The sequence below is a fragment of the Herpailurus yagouaroundi genome, unplaced genomic scaffold (genome assembly GCF_014898765.1).
Source record: "Herpailurus yagouaroundi ecotype Mexico unplaced genomic scaffold, PumYag 183, whole genome shotgun sequence".
In the NCBI taxonomy this organism is placed as follows: Eukaryota; Metazoa; Chordata; class Mammalia; order Carnivora; family Felidae; genus Herpailurus; species Herpailurus yagouaroundi.
Window position 1 is genome coordinate 9,746,339 of NW_024412414.1, and position 15,609 is coordinate 9,761,947.

The 15,609-nt window shown below is 40.4% G+C and overlaps 1 protein-coding gene across 6 annotated transcripts in view; it reads right to left on the bottom strand.

Moving 5' to 3' along the window:
• The window catches only part of ITPR1 (inositol 1,4,5-trisphosphate receptor type 1), a 329,757-nt gene that overhangs the window by 118,777 nt on the left and 195,371 nt on the right, over positions 1-15,609 (bottom strand). For 4 of the 6 annotated variants that reach the window (XM_040492112.1, XM_040492110.1, XM_040492109.1 and 1 more), the window contains 4 exons: positions 13,511-13,695; positions 9,369-9,517; positions 8,265-8,376; positions 2,596-2,628 (listed from right to left, as the gene is read on the bottom strand). In XM_040492112.1, the coding sequence (XP_040348046.1) occupies positions 2,596-2,628; positions 8,265-8,376; positions 9,369-9,517; positions 13,511-13,695 (479 nt within the window). The remainder of the gene's footprint in view (positions 1-2,595; positions 2,629-8,264; positions 8,377-9,368; positions 9,518-13,510; positions 13,696-15,609) is intronic. The other 2 variants (XM_040492113.1, XM_040492111.1) reach the window with 1 other exon arrangement.

Here is a 15,609-nt window from a genome sequence, read left to right on the forward strand (position 1 = left end):
AAGAAAGAAAGAAAGAAAGAAAGAAAGAAAGAAAGAAAGAAAGAAAGAAAGAAAGAAAAGGGAAAGAAGAAAGAAAAGGGAAAAGAAAAGGAAGGAAGAAACCTTCTCTTTTCTTAGTTTCAAATGAAATTTTGTTCTACAAGACAGCTGGGAAGGCCCCATACCATGCCCTTTCCTTGCAGGGACTCCATGACTCTGACCTCATTTCACCCTGTTTTCTCAGAGCACTGACAGAGACACAGAGGCGCTGTGTTGGTTTTTTTTGTTTTGTTTTTTTGTTTTTTCTTTTTTGTTTTTACAAGTCGTTCATAGCACATCTCCTTCCTTGAGATGCCCAAGTGGCCTCTATCATCAAAGGGCAGTGGCCCTTCCCCAGTCAGGTTATCATGAGATTACCACATATGCCTTTTACACTATTCCAGGGGCGATTCCCCACCATGTTTAGAATGGAACAGTGGTTTCCAAGTTAGGTGTGATGACTTGTCTGTATCCTGGGCCAGCATGAACTCTCTCATTAAGCTTCCGCAGAACTCCAGCTGTGTGCTGCAGGCTTCCACCAGCACACACTGACAAAAGGCCGGGTAGAGTAGAAGCTGCAGGAGCAGTGGTGGTTTCCAGAACAGCCATTGATGATAAAGGCCAATCAGACATCTCTGCTTAGAGGACCAGATCCAACAGCCTGAGGGACTGGGGACAGAGTGTTGGTGTCCCAGGGCTCTGACGGTTGCCAGGGGTAACAACGAAGAGGGGATCCACAGTTGCTTCCTCAGGGAATTTTCAAAGAATCCAAGCGGCTGCCAGAACATTCTTCTTTTATAAACAGACAGTATTCTATTTCCTAGAGTATAATTATAAACACACCTGCTCCAACTGTGGAATCTTTCCATAAGCAAGCAATAAACTCCCAGCCAGGATACCCAAGTCCTATCTTGAGCAAGCAAACACATCAAATGATTACTATGGTGCAAAACAGTATATTAATAACAGTGCAGACTCCGATGAAGGAAGATCTTCTTTTCTGACTTCATTTGTACTTAAGCAAGTAGAAATACAACTTCAGTATTTAAGAGTAAGAGTTCAAAGCAGTGAGGCATTTATAATACCAGGTAGAAAGACGAGTAACAAAAGGTGCTGACACGCTAAGTCGGCATTAGGTATTTTTCAGGGACACACCAGGAAGAGAATAAACCAGATGGAAATGGCAAAAATATCTATGGGGTAAAGTTATTAATTAACCCACCACACAGCCTTTTGTTTTTCTCCCCTTCTATTCATCCCAGAGGGTATGGCCTCCTCCTGGGTTCATGTGGGATTAATATAAGGAAAAGTCTCTGCTTACAGAGTTTACTGTGGCAGAGAAGCAAACACACCAGGTGAGGGGCTGAGGCGGCAGTGTGCTAGCCTCCATTTAGCCTATCTGGCTGTGCGAGCTAAGTCCAGTCACTTAACCTCTCTGAGCTCCATTCCTGCAGGAACACGGTGAAATTCATCATCACTTGCTTTAAGTCTGTAATTCAAACTCTCCCTACATACATCTGAAACATCTCTTAATATTTTTGAAACGATGGTAGTGGATATTAGAATAGACAACATATTCTATCTGGTAGCTCTATCCTACCCAAAAATAAGGAGTTAATTAGCCTGTCAAAAGAAATAATAGGTATCTAAAAAAGTAGACCAGGTAAGTGATTTTTAAAAGTCTAATAAAATTATTTTCCAGGGCGCTCAATTTGCCAAGTAATTAAACTCCTTCATTTATATACTTTAATTCCCCAAATTAATACATTCTAGTACCATTTACCAAATGTTTATTGCAACCTAAATATACGGCAGGAAATGCTGAAAATATTCACCAAACAAAAAATATTTCAGAGATCCCCAAATCCCAAACAAAATGACTACTCATTGGTCCCCAGGATAATTCTGGGTAAGTAAAACTAATTTGATACTTAAGTATAGAAACCATCAGATGACAATTATATTTCTTGACCTTTAGGTATTTTTCCAAGATGTAAAGCCATGGTAATAATACATTCCTAATCCCATTTCAAGTCTGTAGCTGGAAAGTCTCAATGTGTATTTTGGAATTCACAATGCACTCTAGCAGAAATTTTTAGGACCCCCTCACACTCAATACCTTCCAACATGGGGACCAAGAAAATAGTGTTTTTTTTTTTTTTCTCCTTTTACTACTTTCAAACTATATGAATGCAGTTATTTCTTTTTGTATTGGTGCTTTATGTGCAGATAGAAAAGCTCTTTATGAATATCAACACTGAGTTTAGGAATAGGTTAATAACCAGCATCAACCACAAATTCGGTTGAGATTCTAAACAGTGAATGACAGAAATCTTATCACAGTTTAGAAAATCTTTATCTAGACTCAGATGGGATCTCCAAGGACAAATGGCAAACAAACTCATGGGAAATGCTAACACAGACACAAAGGACTCAACTCACGCCCAGAAGGCACACTACACAAAAGTCAGATACTAGACACTGCAAAGACTAAGGAACAGACCACAGTGTTCACTGGAAGGATGTCATGGAAACATCACCATGGGACATTTAAAAAAAAAAAAATGAAATTAGGACCTCAGCATTATCCAATTCATCAATGGAAATTAGCTGGAAAAGAAAAAAAGGGGGAGAAAAAGAAGGAAACGTTAGGAAACAAGAGCAAGCGAAGCATTAGAAACTTCGTCAGCGTGTTCTTAGCGCTGAGTCCCCCACGGTGGAGCACTGTTACATGGTGACCCTCCAAAGGGGTGCAGGCACCAGGGGCACTAACTACAACACCTCACAGTGACATCTGCTCTCAACCCCACTGCTCAGGAACAGACGGGCAGGATGCTGCCCCACCGTGTTCACATGCCAGGGAGCAAACCTGGCAGGTCACTTAACTAAGAGCTCAGAGGCGCACCTTCCCTCTCCCCTGCACAGGTGAAAACTTGCACTGAGCTGGGAGCAAGGGCAAACTGCCCAATCAAGAACCACAATCTTTCAGAAGAGGATGGGAAAGAGGAGAGCCAAAGACTACAGGTGATCAACTCAGCTAAGGAGAAAATTCATTCTTTCCATTCATTTTACCATTCAGGGGGGATCTGGGGCCTAAACTGCATTTGGGCTAAATCAGAACCAGGTTCAATTTCAGCAAATATGAAATGACATAGGGGCAGGCCAGCCGACATATCCTAAGACTAGAAGTTCCATATTCTGGTTACTGTTGATTATTAAAAAAGAAATGTTTTCCCCCAAAGATGATTAGAGCCAACGCAAGTGATATTAGTTAATAAGTAAGTGACTTATTAGCATCAGGTTCAAGAAAAAGAAAACAACTAGAGCATTAATCACAATTGTGCTTAAGGGGGGAGATGACCCTCAAGTTATTTATATTATGGTTCACTAATAATACATTTGCAAATTTAAGTTCCTATTAGAAATCCTGAAATACTTTATTCACCTAGACAAAAGAAGCATTAGTAAATTAACAGGTTCTGCCAATTAATAGGAAATGAAAACCCTGACATTACTTGAGGTCAAAAACTCTCTGGTAGTAAAAGAGCTACTACTATCAGAAGACAAAATTTTTTTTAAGTATTTATTGATTTTGAGAGAGTGAGGACAGTGAGGAGAGAGGGAGAGACGGAGGGAGGGAAGAGAGAATCCCAAGCAGGTTCTGTGTTGTCAGCACAGAGACCAACTTGGGGCTCAATCTCACAAACTGAGATCATGACCTGAGCCAAAATCAAGAGTCGGACGTTTAACCCTTTGAGCCACACAGGCACCTCAAGAAAACAGATTTTAAATAAATTCTGAGATACCCTTTCAAATTTATTCTTGGCCTCTGAATTTCTTTTCAAGCTCTTTGAACCTACAGTAGACTACAGAGGAGCCAGTATGTAACATACAACATATGTTCTAGGGGCATATGGGTCTAGGGGGCTTTTAGATGTTCTTTGAGTTAAAGAGAGATTCAGACTAAATTTTAGAGATGTTTAGCCATAGGAAGTTTTTTGTTGTTTTTTTAAATAAAGACATTGTTTAATTTGTGGATTAAAAGCAGAATTCAGTAGGCATTGCATACAAAGAGTGATGGTAAAGTCCTGATATGATTTTGAAGTTCATTAATTTTGAATACACAGGATAGCAAGTCATTGTAGGCACCATACAAAAACATACTCCAACATTATTTTGGTTATCGTTTTTCATATGTATTTTATATATTTACCACTCTATGAGACAAATACTCATTGCTGGTCCTTAGCATTTTAGAGACATAATAAAGATGATTTTTTTTTTTATTCCTAAATGAGCATGATTAAATCTTTTGTCAATCTTCTAGCAGTCCTGAGCTTAGCATCATACGTGACAATTCTTGGACAGGCACTTCTCAGTGAGCTGACCAAGACAAGAGGACTGACCACTGACTACTCACCGATTGGATGCTTTCTTTTGGGACCTAAGCGAAACCACAGGTTTTGGATGACTCTGAGACAATCATAATTTGTAAAGCAAGATGGCATCAAGTGGAGACTGTTTTCAACAGGTGAGAAGTCAGAACTGAGCTGAAGATTAGATATTTAAGTCCTGCTACGTGCAGCACAGTCAGGGTCACTGCCTCAGGTCACTTACATGATGATGTAACATAACTGAAACTTAAACTTGTGGGAGAACTTCAAATGGTGTCAATCACAAATGATACAGTGGAGAAGAGCGAGGACTCTGAAGTCACGGTGTTTGCCTCAGTTTGAATTCCTGGTTCCCCCATTATTAGCTGTGTGACCCTAGGCAAGTTTCTGAAACTTTCTGAGCCTAAGTTTTCTCCCCCAAGAATAGTTAATAACAATAATGATATTCCTGAGGCTGATCTGACAAATGGTAAGAGATGCCTAGTATAGTGGCTGGCACATAAGAAGCCAAAGAATGTTATTTTTATTTAAGACATACTTTAGGACACTAATGGGTACATATGGCATTAAAAAAATTTAAGTTGGTGTTAACAGTGATTCTGTTATGTTTTAGCATATCCAGTAATATATGGGTGGCAGTACTCAATGGCTTTCTTTTCAGACAAGTAGATCCATATAAGCATACCAATGTTTCAATGTTTTTTAACAGAATAATCATGACCTCATCTTTCATTTTTATCTGTGACCTTGATAATCCTAAATGTTGAATGAAAATGTAGAGATGAGGGCACCTTGGTGGCTTAGTCAGTTAAGCGTCTGACTTCGGCTCCGGTCATGATCTCATGGTTCATGGGTTCAAGCCCCATGTGGGACTCTGTGCTGATGGCTCAGAGCCTGAAGCCTGTTTCAGATTCTGTTGCCTCCCTCTTTCTCTGCCCCTCCCCTACTCGTGCTCAGTAGTATCGTTGAGTATCGTGTCTCAACAATAAAAATTTAAAAAATGTTTTTGAAAAATAAAAAAAAGAAAATGTAGAGATGAATAAAGGCATCTATTTCTCATGATCTTTAAGGATTATGGCTTAGAAGAAAACTTGGCACACAAACATGGTGGAAACCATGTTGGGGGTGGGAAGAAAGGACAGGGATTCAAGACCCTGGCTTTCAGTCTTGATCCTGTCACACATTAGTCATGTGACCTTGGGAGGTCACTTCAGCTCTCTGCTATGGCTCCTTGTGTGTGGACGGAGGGCTGGAAAAAGCAATGCCAGATCAGACTATGGCCATGAAGACTCAGGACAAGGCAGAGAGGCAGAACAATTCTGCACATCCCAGAAGGGTAGTAGTCATGGGACAAATTCCACTTAAGAGACAGCTAATAGGAAAACTGGGCCAGGAAGACAGAAATGACTTCACACTTGCCCTTGTGCCCTGAGCATCCAGTCCAAAGAACACCTCATTTATTTTATCAACTAAAGCCAACTGGTTTGCCTGAGAAAGGTTAGTTCTTTGGCTCTGGGTTCCTTCCACCCTTGAAAGAGCTGGCCTGCCCCTACGTCATGCATCTTTACTCAAATAGGGACAGCCAGCAAAACATCAAAACCATTTTCAACAGCCTTAATAAAATAGGACAAATTTAATACTCACTATTGGATCGGAAGAAACAGAAATAGTTTAACGTCCTCCCCCCCACTCTTTTTAGTTCCATTAATGTGAAGGGTTAAGAAGCATTTTCCCACAAAGCATAGGGCCAGAAGCATTCTAAGTATGTGCTATAGGCATTGAAACTGTTGACTACCATGGGTTTCTGGAATGTCTTCCTTGGTTGCATGGCATTTCCCACATTTGCCTGCAGTATTCTCACTTTTATAAAGGGGGATGACAGCCCCCAACCAGACTGGAAAGACATGCCATCTTTCCTTTAAGCCTCTCTGCCTGGGTGTGGCTAATATCTTCACCAGCTGAAAAAAGAATGTGAGCCAGGGTCTAAGAAGCTCTTCTCAACTATTTACTTTTTCCTAACAACCTCCACCTACTGCCCTCTTAAATCCCCAGGTTTTAACATTTTCCATGAGCTTTATAACAGACAATTTTACAACATCTCAGATCCAGTATCTCCCGTGGTCTGTAATGATGTTCTCCCAGTTAGCACCAACAGGCAGGGAAAGCCGGTGCGGAAGCATACCTTCCATACAGCCCAAAGACCCTGACGTACTTGGCTGCCAAGCAACAGATTCGACTCCTAGATTTTCTACTTTCTATGGTATAAAAAAGAAAACTTCAGAGAAACGGAAATATAATCACAACTTGCAACATTTGTGGGAGTAGAGACACCAAGTTTACTATAAAAATCTCAGTCACAGAGATGAACAGATACTCTAAAAGAGAGAAAACTGGTCTCAACCTTTGAAAATCAAGTTTTATGCCCCCAAAGCTACAAATATATTCATAACTGGTTATGGCCCTTTTGGTGGATTCTATCTTATTATGAAGAGTGAATTTCTGTAACTGGAATTATATTTTTAAAAATTTCTTAAAGCTCACTCAAAGAAAAATAAAGATCTTGTGAAAAAAAATGCCGTTTGTTTGTCTGGTATTCTCTGCTGTTAGTTCCTTCCTATTCTTCTTTTTCTTTTTTTAGTGCAAGACCTACGTAGGTGCCTATACAGGTGTATGTATGAACGGGACATCTCATCATTTCTCATCTGTACAATGTTTCTTCATGTCTATCATTTGTATTTATAAACTCTTTTCTAGCAGGTTTCCACCATCAAATTCCTGAGTTATAGATACTTATTTCCTAATTAGTCAACATTCATTCACCTTTTAATTTATGCATTTTTAAAACTTAGAGTGACATTTAAAAGCCAAGTAATCTGGGGACAGTGAAGAAATATATACTGCTAAAGGGCTTGTGTACTTTGCTGTTTTATGTTTCTTATCCAAAGATTTTCATATGTGAAATAGCTCTAATATTTACGTTCGATATTGCTTAGGTTAGAAATCAGGATCCCTGCAGGCCTCTATACTTGGAATAATACAGTTGTAACTTGCCACTTTTAAAAAGAAGGCTGTGATTTAATTATTAAGGCTTCTTCACAGAGATGAATCAGTGAGTTACTGGGTTTTTTGACAAATCAATGACATCAGTCAATTTACCAATTCAGAAAAAGCTGCTTAAGTGGCTTGGAGATAATTAGTGACCTATTACCTTCAAATGAAAACTGGTAAGATTTTAAACTGAGGCCCAGATTTTTTTTAGTGGGGGGGCAAAGGGTGGGGGACAATGAGATTGTTGTTTTTTCCCCACGTATTGGACCAAAATTGAAACTGTGAGGGTCTCTAAACATCCTTACTCACTGCCGATGCCAAGAAGTATCCTGTCGCAGGGACTGCCCATTTCCCAATCTCAGCTAGAAATGGTGTGTTTGCCTGCCTTAATTCCAGTTAGAACTGGAGGGAGTTTCTTAGTACACTGCAGGGATTGTGCAACATCTCCCCAGAAAGAAGTAAACCCACAGGTATGCTTAGCTGGATCCAAAACTCAGGAATGCACGCTGGGATACACAAGAGGTATCTGCATTCCCGTTGGGAATTTAGATGAAAAGTCTTATTACTATTTCCCTGACATTAGATTCATTATGTAGCAAGCAGTCTATACAACAGCTAAGTATATGTGCCTTTTAAAAGAGAAGGAATATGATGTAGCTACTCTTCGTGATAAGATAATTAGCTTTAAAAAAGAAAGAAGTTAACCCCTCAGTCAATATGCCTGAACTATGGTGTATTTCTAACCCACAACCCCACGTCAACTTCATAGAAATACCGTTTTAACAAGAAAATAACATTCAGTACCTTTTCTCCATAGCCTCTATCTTTGGTCATCATTTCTCTGAGAGTCTGCAGGACCTTAATGCAGAGTTTCTCTTCATTCTCCTCTAGCAGCTGTTTAGTATGCTTTATTAACCTGAATGTGGTAGGAGGAAAACCATATTAGGTCCCTGAAAACACATTTAAATAAATAAGTAAGTAAGTAAGTAAGTAAGTAAGTAAGTAAATAAATAAATAAATAAATAAACAAACTTCACAAGAAACTTATTGTAACTAGGCAGTAAGTGAACAAATATTTATCAAGGACTCCCAGGTTAAACATGCTTGGCCATTCACTGTTGTGAGAACAGCCAGTTAGTGTCTCAATAGCGTCTCAATGGCGACACCTGCTGGTCAGTAACCACAAAAGGGCTCAGAGGGCAGGAGTCTACCACACGTGATAGAAAGATTATAGGAAGAGAAGAAACAGGACAGAAGTCCACTCAAACTTGTTAGTTTATACAGTGCAGCTCTTTATCCACTGAGGAGTGCCCATAGCACTGTTAAAATATAAAGTATAAAAAAGCCTCATAAGGATGATTGTGAAGGTGAAAAAACACCGTTCCTTTACCCACAGTCTTGTCCCTTGAGCATCCCAGAAAAGCACGAAACTCAGAGGCAGAGCCGACTCTCAAGTTAAACAACCAACTAAACTCAGTAGTAAAAATCAGATGAAGATTTTTGGTCATGGAACCTGTTGTTTAGGTAATGCACCAATGCAAAACCTAAGCAACTACAAAGGTGTTAGGTAAAGACTGTGGGGTCCTGGGAGATCTGAGCTTTTTGAGGGCAGCAGGCTCACGACTTTTCTGCATCTGTACTGCAGCCCATGGTGGGCGCTCTGTCAGTTCTTGTGGAGTGGAAGACAAATGATGGGGTATGCAGGGAAAAGGAGAAACTCACCAAAACAAGTGTCGGGAAGAACAACCAAACCTACAAACTTACTTTGGAAAGGTCAGCACAGGACTCTAACACATGACCTTATATTGATCAAAGTGAAAAGGCGAGCGTCTGCTTCTTCACGAGCAAGTGCTTCATCTGGTCAGCAGGGCTCTGCCCCGCACCACCCCAGAGCACGAGGCTGCTTACTTGCAAATGAAGCCACCGCTTTCGCACTTTCTTCTGGCATCTGTGTTCTCTGGGAAAAGTAGCTCAGGTCGGTGGAGCACATCCACGAGCACAGATAACTCTGCCTGGACCAGGGGCCTCAGACGGTCCTCCAGGGCTGAGACAATGTCCTGGAACAGATGGACAGCTTTGGTGAGCAGCTCAGGCCAGGCTGACTACAGGAGAGTGAGAACATTCATATCTGACCTCAAAAATGACCACAAGCCAGGCTAGAGTACCTTTAGTAACGTCTGGTATTTATCTCAAATTATTAAACGCTGCCCCAGAGGTATCCGAAGCATTAACCCCTGATGCAGAAAACAAGGGAAGAATAGCCCCACCAGCCCTTCTTTTCAGATGATCTTTAAGCTACTCAAGGGATCATTCCACACATTTTAAAATATAATGCACAAAAATACATTCAACCACATGGAAAAATGTCTACAATGTGTAAAAAAATGGTTAAACCATAGGATGGACTATATGACCTGATTTTGTATAAAAAATATCAACATCAAAGGATATATACCAAATATCATCAAAACATCACTCCTAGTTTTCTCTGGGTGGTGGGATTGCAGGTGATTCTGATTTTCTCCCACATATGAGTACTTGTAAGTATTGTGAAATTATTTCCAATGAGCATGAATTATTCATATAATAAAAAGTCATACAAAAATGAGAACACAAATGAACATGCTGTATCAACATGCTAAATACATGTACCCTGATAGCATGATGGTCTTCAAATGCAAAACACATAGCTGTAGGAGAGGAAAACAGAGAGAAGTTGAAAGAGCAGCAAAACCAACACAACAAACACCATATAAAGGCAAATGGCAGAAAACAGATGAGAAATTATCTTCAAAAGATGCTAAAGTCATCTGGATGGCTCGGTAACTCAGGTTACTTGGCAGGTGCTTAACACATCATGTTGGACAGTATTAGGAGGGCCTAGTTAACCAAAGAGATTTGCATGGGAAAGGGCACTTAAAATGCATTCAACTCAACTGGAGATGTAAATTTCATAGGCAATGGTCATAAAGAATTGATTTATCTTTTACCCAAAAACTAAAACAGGTTTATATTATTTATTTTATATTTAACAAAATTTGTAATCACTCAATAATATTTAGGATGCAGACAGAATGCATGAATCAAATTACTTCTTGGGGGAGGCAATTTCCCCAGAAAAAATTAAGAGTATACTGCAACACTCCTTAATTCATATGGACATTCACAGCATAGACAAAAAGAGGGTCGTTTTTGCAAAACTCTCCTAGCTTCCCCAACAGTTTGAAAGCTTCCCAAAGTTCTCTTCTTCAGTAGTCACTGGTCCTAACTCTGGCAAATCTTTGTCTATAGCATTTTCAGGGGATTCAAGTAGCTTCTCAACATTATATTCATAAAATCCTGCATCTTTTGCAAGGTTTGAACTTTACATTGCAATTGATTTGCATTGTATTGTCAAATGTTTAACAGTGAGCAATCGAGAAGAGACCAACAGACAAGGATGGCAAAGCAATGGGCAGGGAAAAATGCTGGTGTTAAGTGAGGGGGATGTCTCAATGGGGATTAATTATATAAGCAGTCCACAGGTGAATGTTCTTACATTATAACTTTGGCTGTCCTAGGCAATCTTGTAACTATCAGGGATTCATTAGATAAATCATTAGATAATGAGGATCCTTTCAGCCACTAGCCAAGCATTACATGGGCATACAGATTTTATTTTACTTCTGAAGAATATGTATAATAAATTCAAGAAGAGCACAAAAAAACTGGCTTGGCCGTAGATAATTTATTTAGTTTGAACAGACAAAAAAGTACTATGCACTCAAACAATTCTGAATCTATAATACCCTTCCCCTTTAAAAACATAGTGGAGTCAGGAAACACTCTATTTGGAACCAAATTATCTTTAAGAATTGGGTCTGTCACAGTGCGGCTAAAATTCTTTCCTTGACCTAAGAAATGCTTCCTTTTCCCCCAGCTTCATGGGCTCCAGCCACACTAACCTTCCTTTGGTCTCTGAGTGCACCACACTTTTGTCCCGTATAATGTTCTTTTCACGTGCTGTTTCCCTCCCTCCTATTTCTTTCTTCAAGCAAGTCACACATTCCTCTGATCTCGGTTCAAATGTCACTCCTCCAGCAATGCCTTCCTGGATCACCATCCCAGCTGTGGACACGATTAGGTTCCTTATCATCCTTCTGTAGCACTACTCACTTCTCTGCAACATGGTCTCTCCTGCCATTTTACTTTCATCTGTATGATTAGCTGACTCACGTACCTCCCTTCCAAAACTTGAGAATCTATAAAGGCAAAGATCATTTGTGGTTTTGCTCACCATTGTATCCCAGTGCCTAGCATGAGTGGGGCTGATGAATGAATCTTTAGGCAGGTTACATAAACCTCACAGAGATTCATGTTTTATCTAATCGTCACTATTACAGTCATCACAGAAGTGACAGTAACAGTAATAATCATAATAGCACTGCCATTGATCAAGTGTTCACTACGTGCCAGGCTCTGTTCTATGTGGTTTATGTGTACTCAATTTTCCAAAGATGGCCACTGCAATATATCTTATCTTACATGTTCTTCTTACACCGTGTCACTGACATTCTTCCCATCAAATGCTGGTCTATATCCCCTTCCCTTGAACCTCAAATAGACACTTGTGACTGCCTTGACCAACAGAAATTGACAGACGTGATGCTATGCGATTCCTAAAACCATGTCATAAAGGCAATACAGCCTTCATTTGTCTCTCTCTAGAGATGCTGATCTTGGAATCCAGCCACCATGTTGTGAGAAAGGTCAGACCACATGGGGAGACTACAGGTGGGTATTTCAGTTGACAACTCCAGCTGGGGTCCCAACATCTACTGCCAAACATGTGCAAGAGTTCAAGATGAGTCCAACCACAGCTGCCATCTGACCATTACTGCATTCAAAACCCTGAGCAACAGACACCTTATTGAGCCCAGTCAACCTCTAAACAGACTAAGAGAATGAAAAAATTGGCATTACTCATTAGGCAGGCACAGATAACCAGAACATGTAATCAATGCTCGCGATCCTCACATTAACCCTGAGGTAGGTGTTATTATTATGCTATTTTACAAATGAGGAAACTGAGGCATAGAGAAGTGAGGTAACCTTCCCAAAGATACACTATTTATAAGCAGTGGAGTCAGGATTTGACCCGAGGCACTGGCCTGAGTTCATGCTTTTAACCACTCCAGCAGGCTCATTTGAAACGGCTGAGACTCTCCAACTATAGCCCATGCACTACCTGTGAGAGAATCACTTGAGGTGCTTGTGTAAAGATGTTAATGTTATGATGGAAGTTTAAGTGTTTCACATGCACCTAATATTCACTACTCTCCACTTGACAAAGGGATAGATCTCTTCATACGTCCAAGAAAAAAGTAAAATACAGATACAATTTAGTAATGGTTTTATTTTCTTTTGACTCATTCTGAGAGAAAACTCTTCTCTTGGACATTATACTACTTGTTTACCTGCTGATTCCAGAGGCTAAATATCCCAGAGTGATTAAAAAAAAAAAAAAAATGGAGCACTTATGCCCTTATTCTAAGCATCCTTTTGTAATACTTAATTATTCCTTCCTAAAAAGAGCAGTCCCCATTCTTCATGAAGAAATCTGTCAATACAGGGCCACCTGGGTGGCTCAGTTGGTTAAGCGTCTGACTCTTGGATTCAGGTCAGGTCATGATCTCTTGGTTCCGTGGGTTCAAACCCACATCAGGCTCTGCGCTAAAAGTGCAGAGCCTGCTTGGGATTCTTTCTCTCCTCTGTCTCTGCCCCTATCCCACTTGTGTTCTCTCAAATAAACTTTAAAAGAAAAAAAAAAAAAAAGCAAAGAAATAAATCTGTCGAAAACCTTTAAAGACCATGACTTTGCCAGAAGCCTTTCTCTTCCCAAGCAGCTTTGCATTCTTGGTCCTACACACATTACTGTGCTTGACTAGCCATTCACATGCTGACATCTCTTTCTGGCCCATCCTGGATTTCCTCTGGCTCATGGAAGTGCTGCTTTGTGGGAAGCACCTCAGGCCAGGTTCAGGTTCACTCCTCTCTGGGCCTGACATTACCTGCAATCTCTCAATGATATTCCGGTAGTCTCTGGAAGCCGCCAGAACAGAGTCTCTGCGAGCCGCATTGCGGGCGGTCAGTCGCCAGTTCATGGCAGTTTTCTGCACAATGTTGTGAGACTTCAGGAAGAGGTTGTTGACTTGGCTGTCCAGGTCCACAGGAATAGCGATGGCCCGGCTCTTGGCTACACAGGAGAAACAGGACTCATGAGCCTCCAACTTGCATGGGAGATGCCTTAAAGACAGACTTAATTCCCCCCATCAACCCTTAGGCAGATTCATCCATGCCTGTAATAGGTCACTTGCATGCTTGTGTCAACACTGAGGAACTCAAATGAACTTTGACATTGTTAATTGTTAGGTCAGGGCTTCTCAATATGAATTCGGGGGGGGGGGGGCAGTAGCTCTGAAGTATGTTGAAATGTTTTAGGTCAAAGTTTAGGCAGGCAGGTCAAAGTTAGACCTCAATGGGTTTCCTCAATGAATGGCATCTTAAGGTCTCTCATGTTGTTCACATATTTTAAGAATTATCACAACAGGGAATTCATTTTTCCAAGAAATTATTTTTCTAAAAATTCTCTCTCAGTGGTGTTCTATATAACAATCTACAAAATGCCAATTTAAGCCAAACATAAAACAAAAGATAACATTTATAATAACATAAGCTATCCTTTCTATTTAGGCTGTTCTCTTTTCCTCTTAAAAAAACCTCCAGTCTGGGGCGCCTGGGTGGCGCAGTCGGTTAAGCGTCCGACTTCAGCCAGGTCACGATCTCGCGGTCCGTGAGTTCGAGCCCCGCGTCGGGCTCTGGGCTGATGGCTCAGAGCCTGGAGCCTGTTTCCGATTCTGTGTCTCCCTCTCTCTCTGCCCCTCGCCCGTTCATGCTCTGTCTCTCTCTGTCCCAAAAATAAATAAACGTTGAAAAAAAAAATTTAATAAAAAAAAAAAAACCTCCAGTCTAATTATGAGACAGATGACAGTCAAGTCCACAAGGGGGGATACTCTACAGAACACCTGACCAGCACTCTTCAAGATTATTAATGTCATTAAAAAAAAACAAGGAAAGTCTGAGAAACTGTCGCAGACCAGAAGGGACTGGGGAGGCATCACAACTAAATGCAACATGGTAGCCTAGATTGAAACCTGGAACAGATTAAGGACATTAATGGAAAAAGTGGTACCAAATCTGGAGTGTAGTTCATAGCTATGGGCCAACATCAGTTTCATAGTTTGGAAAAATATACCCGGGTGATGTAAGATGTTGACAGTGGGGGAAACTGGGTGAGAGGTACATGGGGAACTGTGTGTGTTATCTTGGCAACTTCCTATAAATCTAACATTATTCCAAAATAAAAACTTTAGTTAAACTTTTTAAAAAGGAACATAACTAACAATCCTTTTTTTCAATATGGAAAATCCAACAACCTCCAAAAAACAAGACAACTATTTCATGTCTTCAATGCTTCATAAGACCAGAAGCAAAGAAGGTGTTATATTACCTATATCTAATTCTAAAAACAACTCCAGCACCCTGGAAGAAGAAATCTGAGAAGCAAAGGTTTAAGTCCCAGTAAAAACAAAAGAAAACAAAACACAATGTGGGGCAAGAAAACATCGGCCAATCAACAAATTTCGAACAGTTTAATACAGTAAGTAAGAAATATGGGGGGGAAATATGACTAATATCAAAAAGCAGGATGCACAGCATACACTCAGCTAGAAACTATGTGCCTTAGATACCCCTTTAGAAGATGAACAATGAAAACAGTGAATTTTGGGTGTGATTTCAGTCAGGAGAAGGTATTCCACAAGGGACAGAAGTCTGAGTTCCTGGGCTGAGTGTGCTGTGCTGCTTTCATGCCCTGCCATTTTGCAGACATCAACTCCCTTTGTCTTTTCACATCACTGCCAAGACTATTGAAGCATTTCATCTCCCTAATGAGTGCTGAGCTAGCCAACTCAGCAACCTGCCCAAATTTCAACAAAGAGCTTCATGATGCACAATCCTATGTGGGTAGAGAACAGGGTTTCGGGGATACAGTCTCAGAGCCCTGGATCTAAGATATCACATCATGAACCTATAATGTACACTCTTTCAA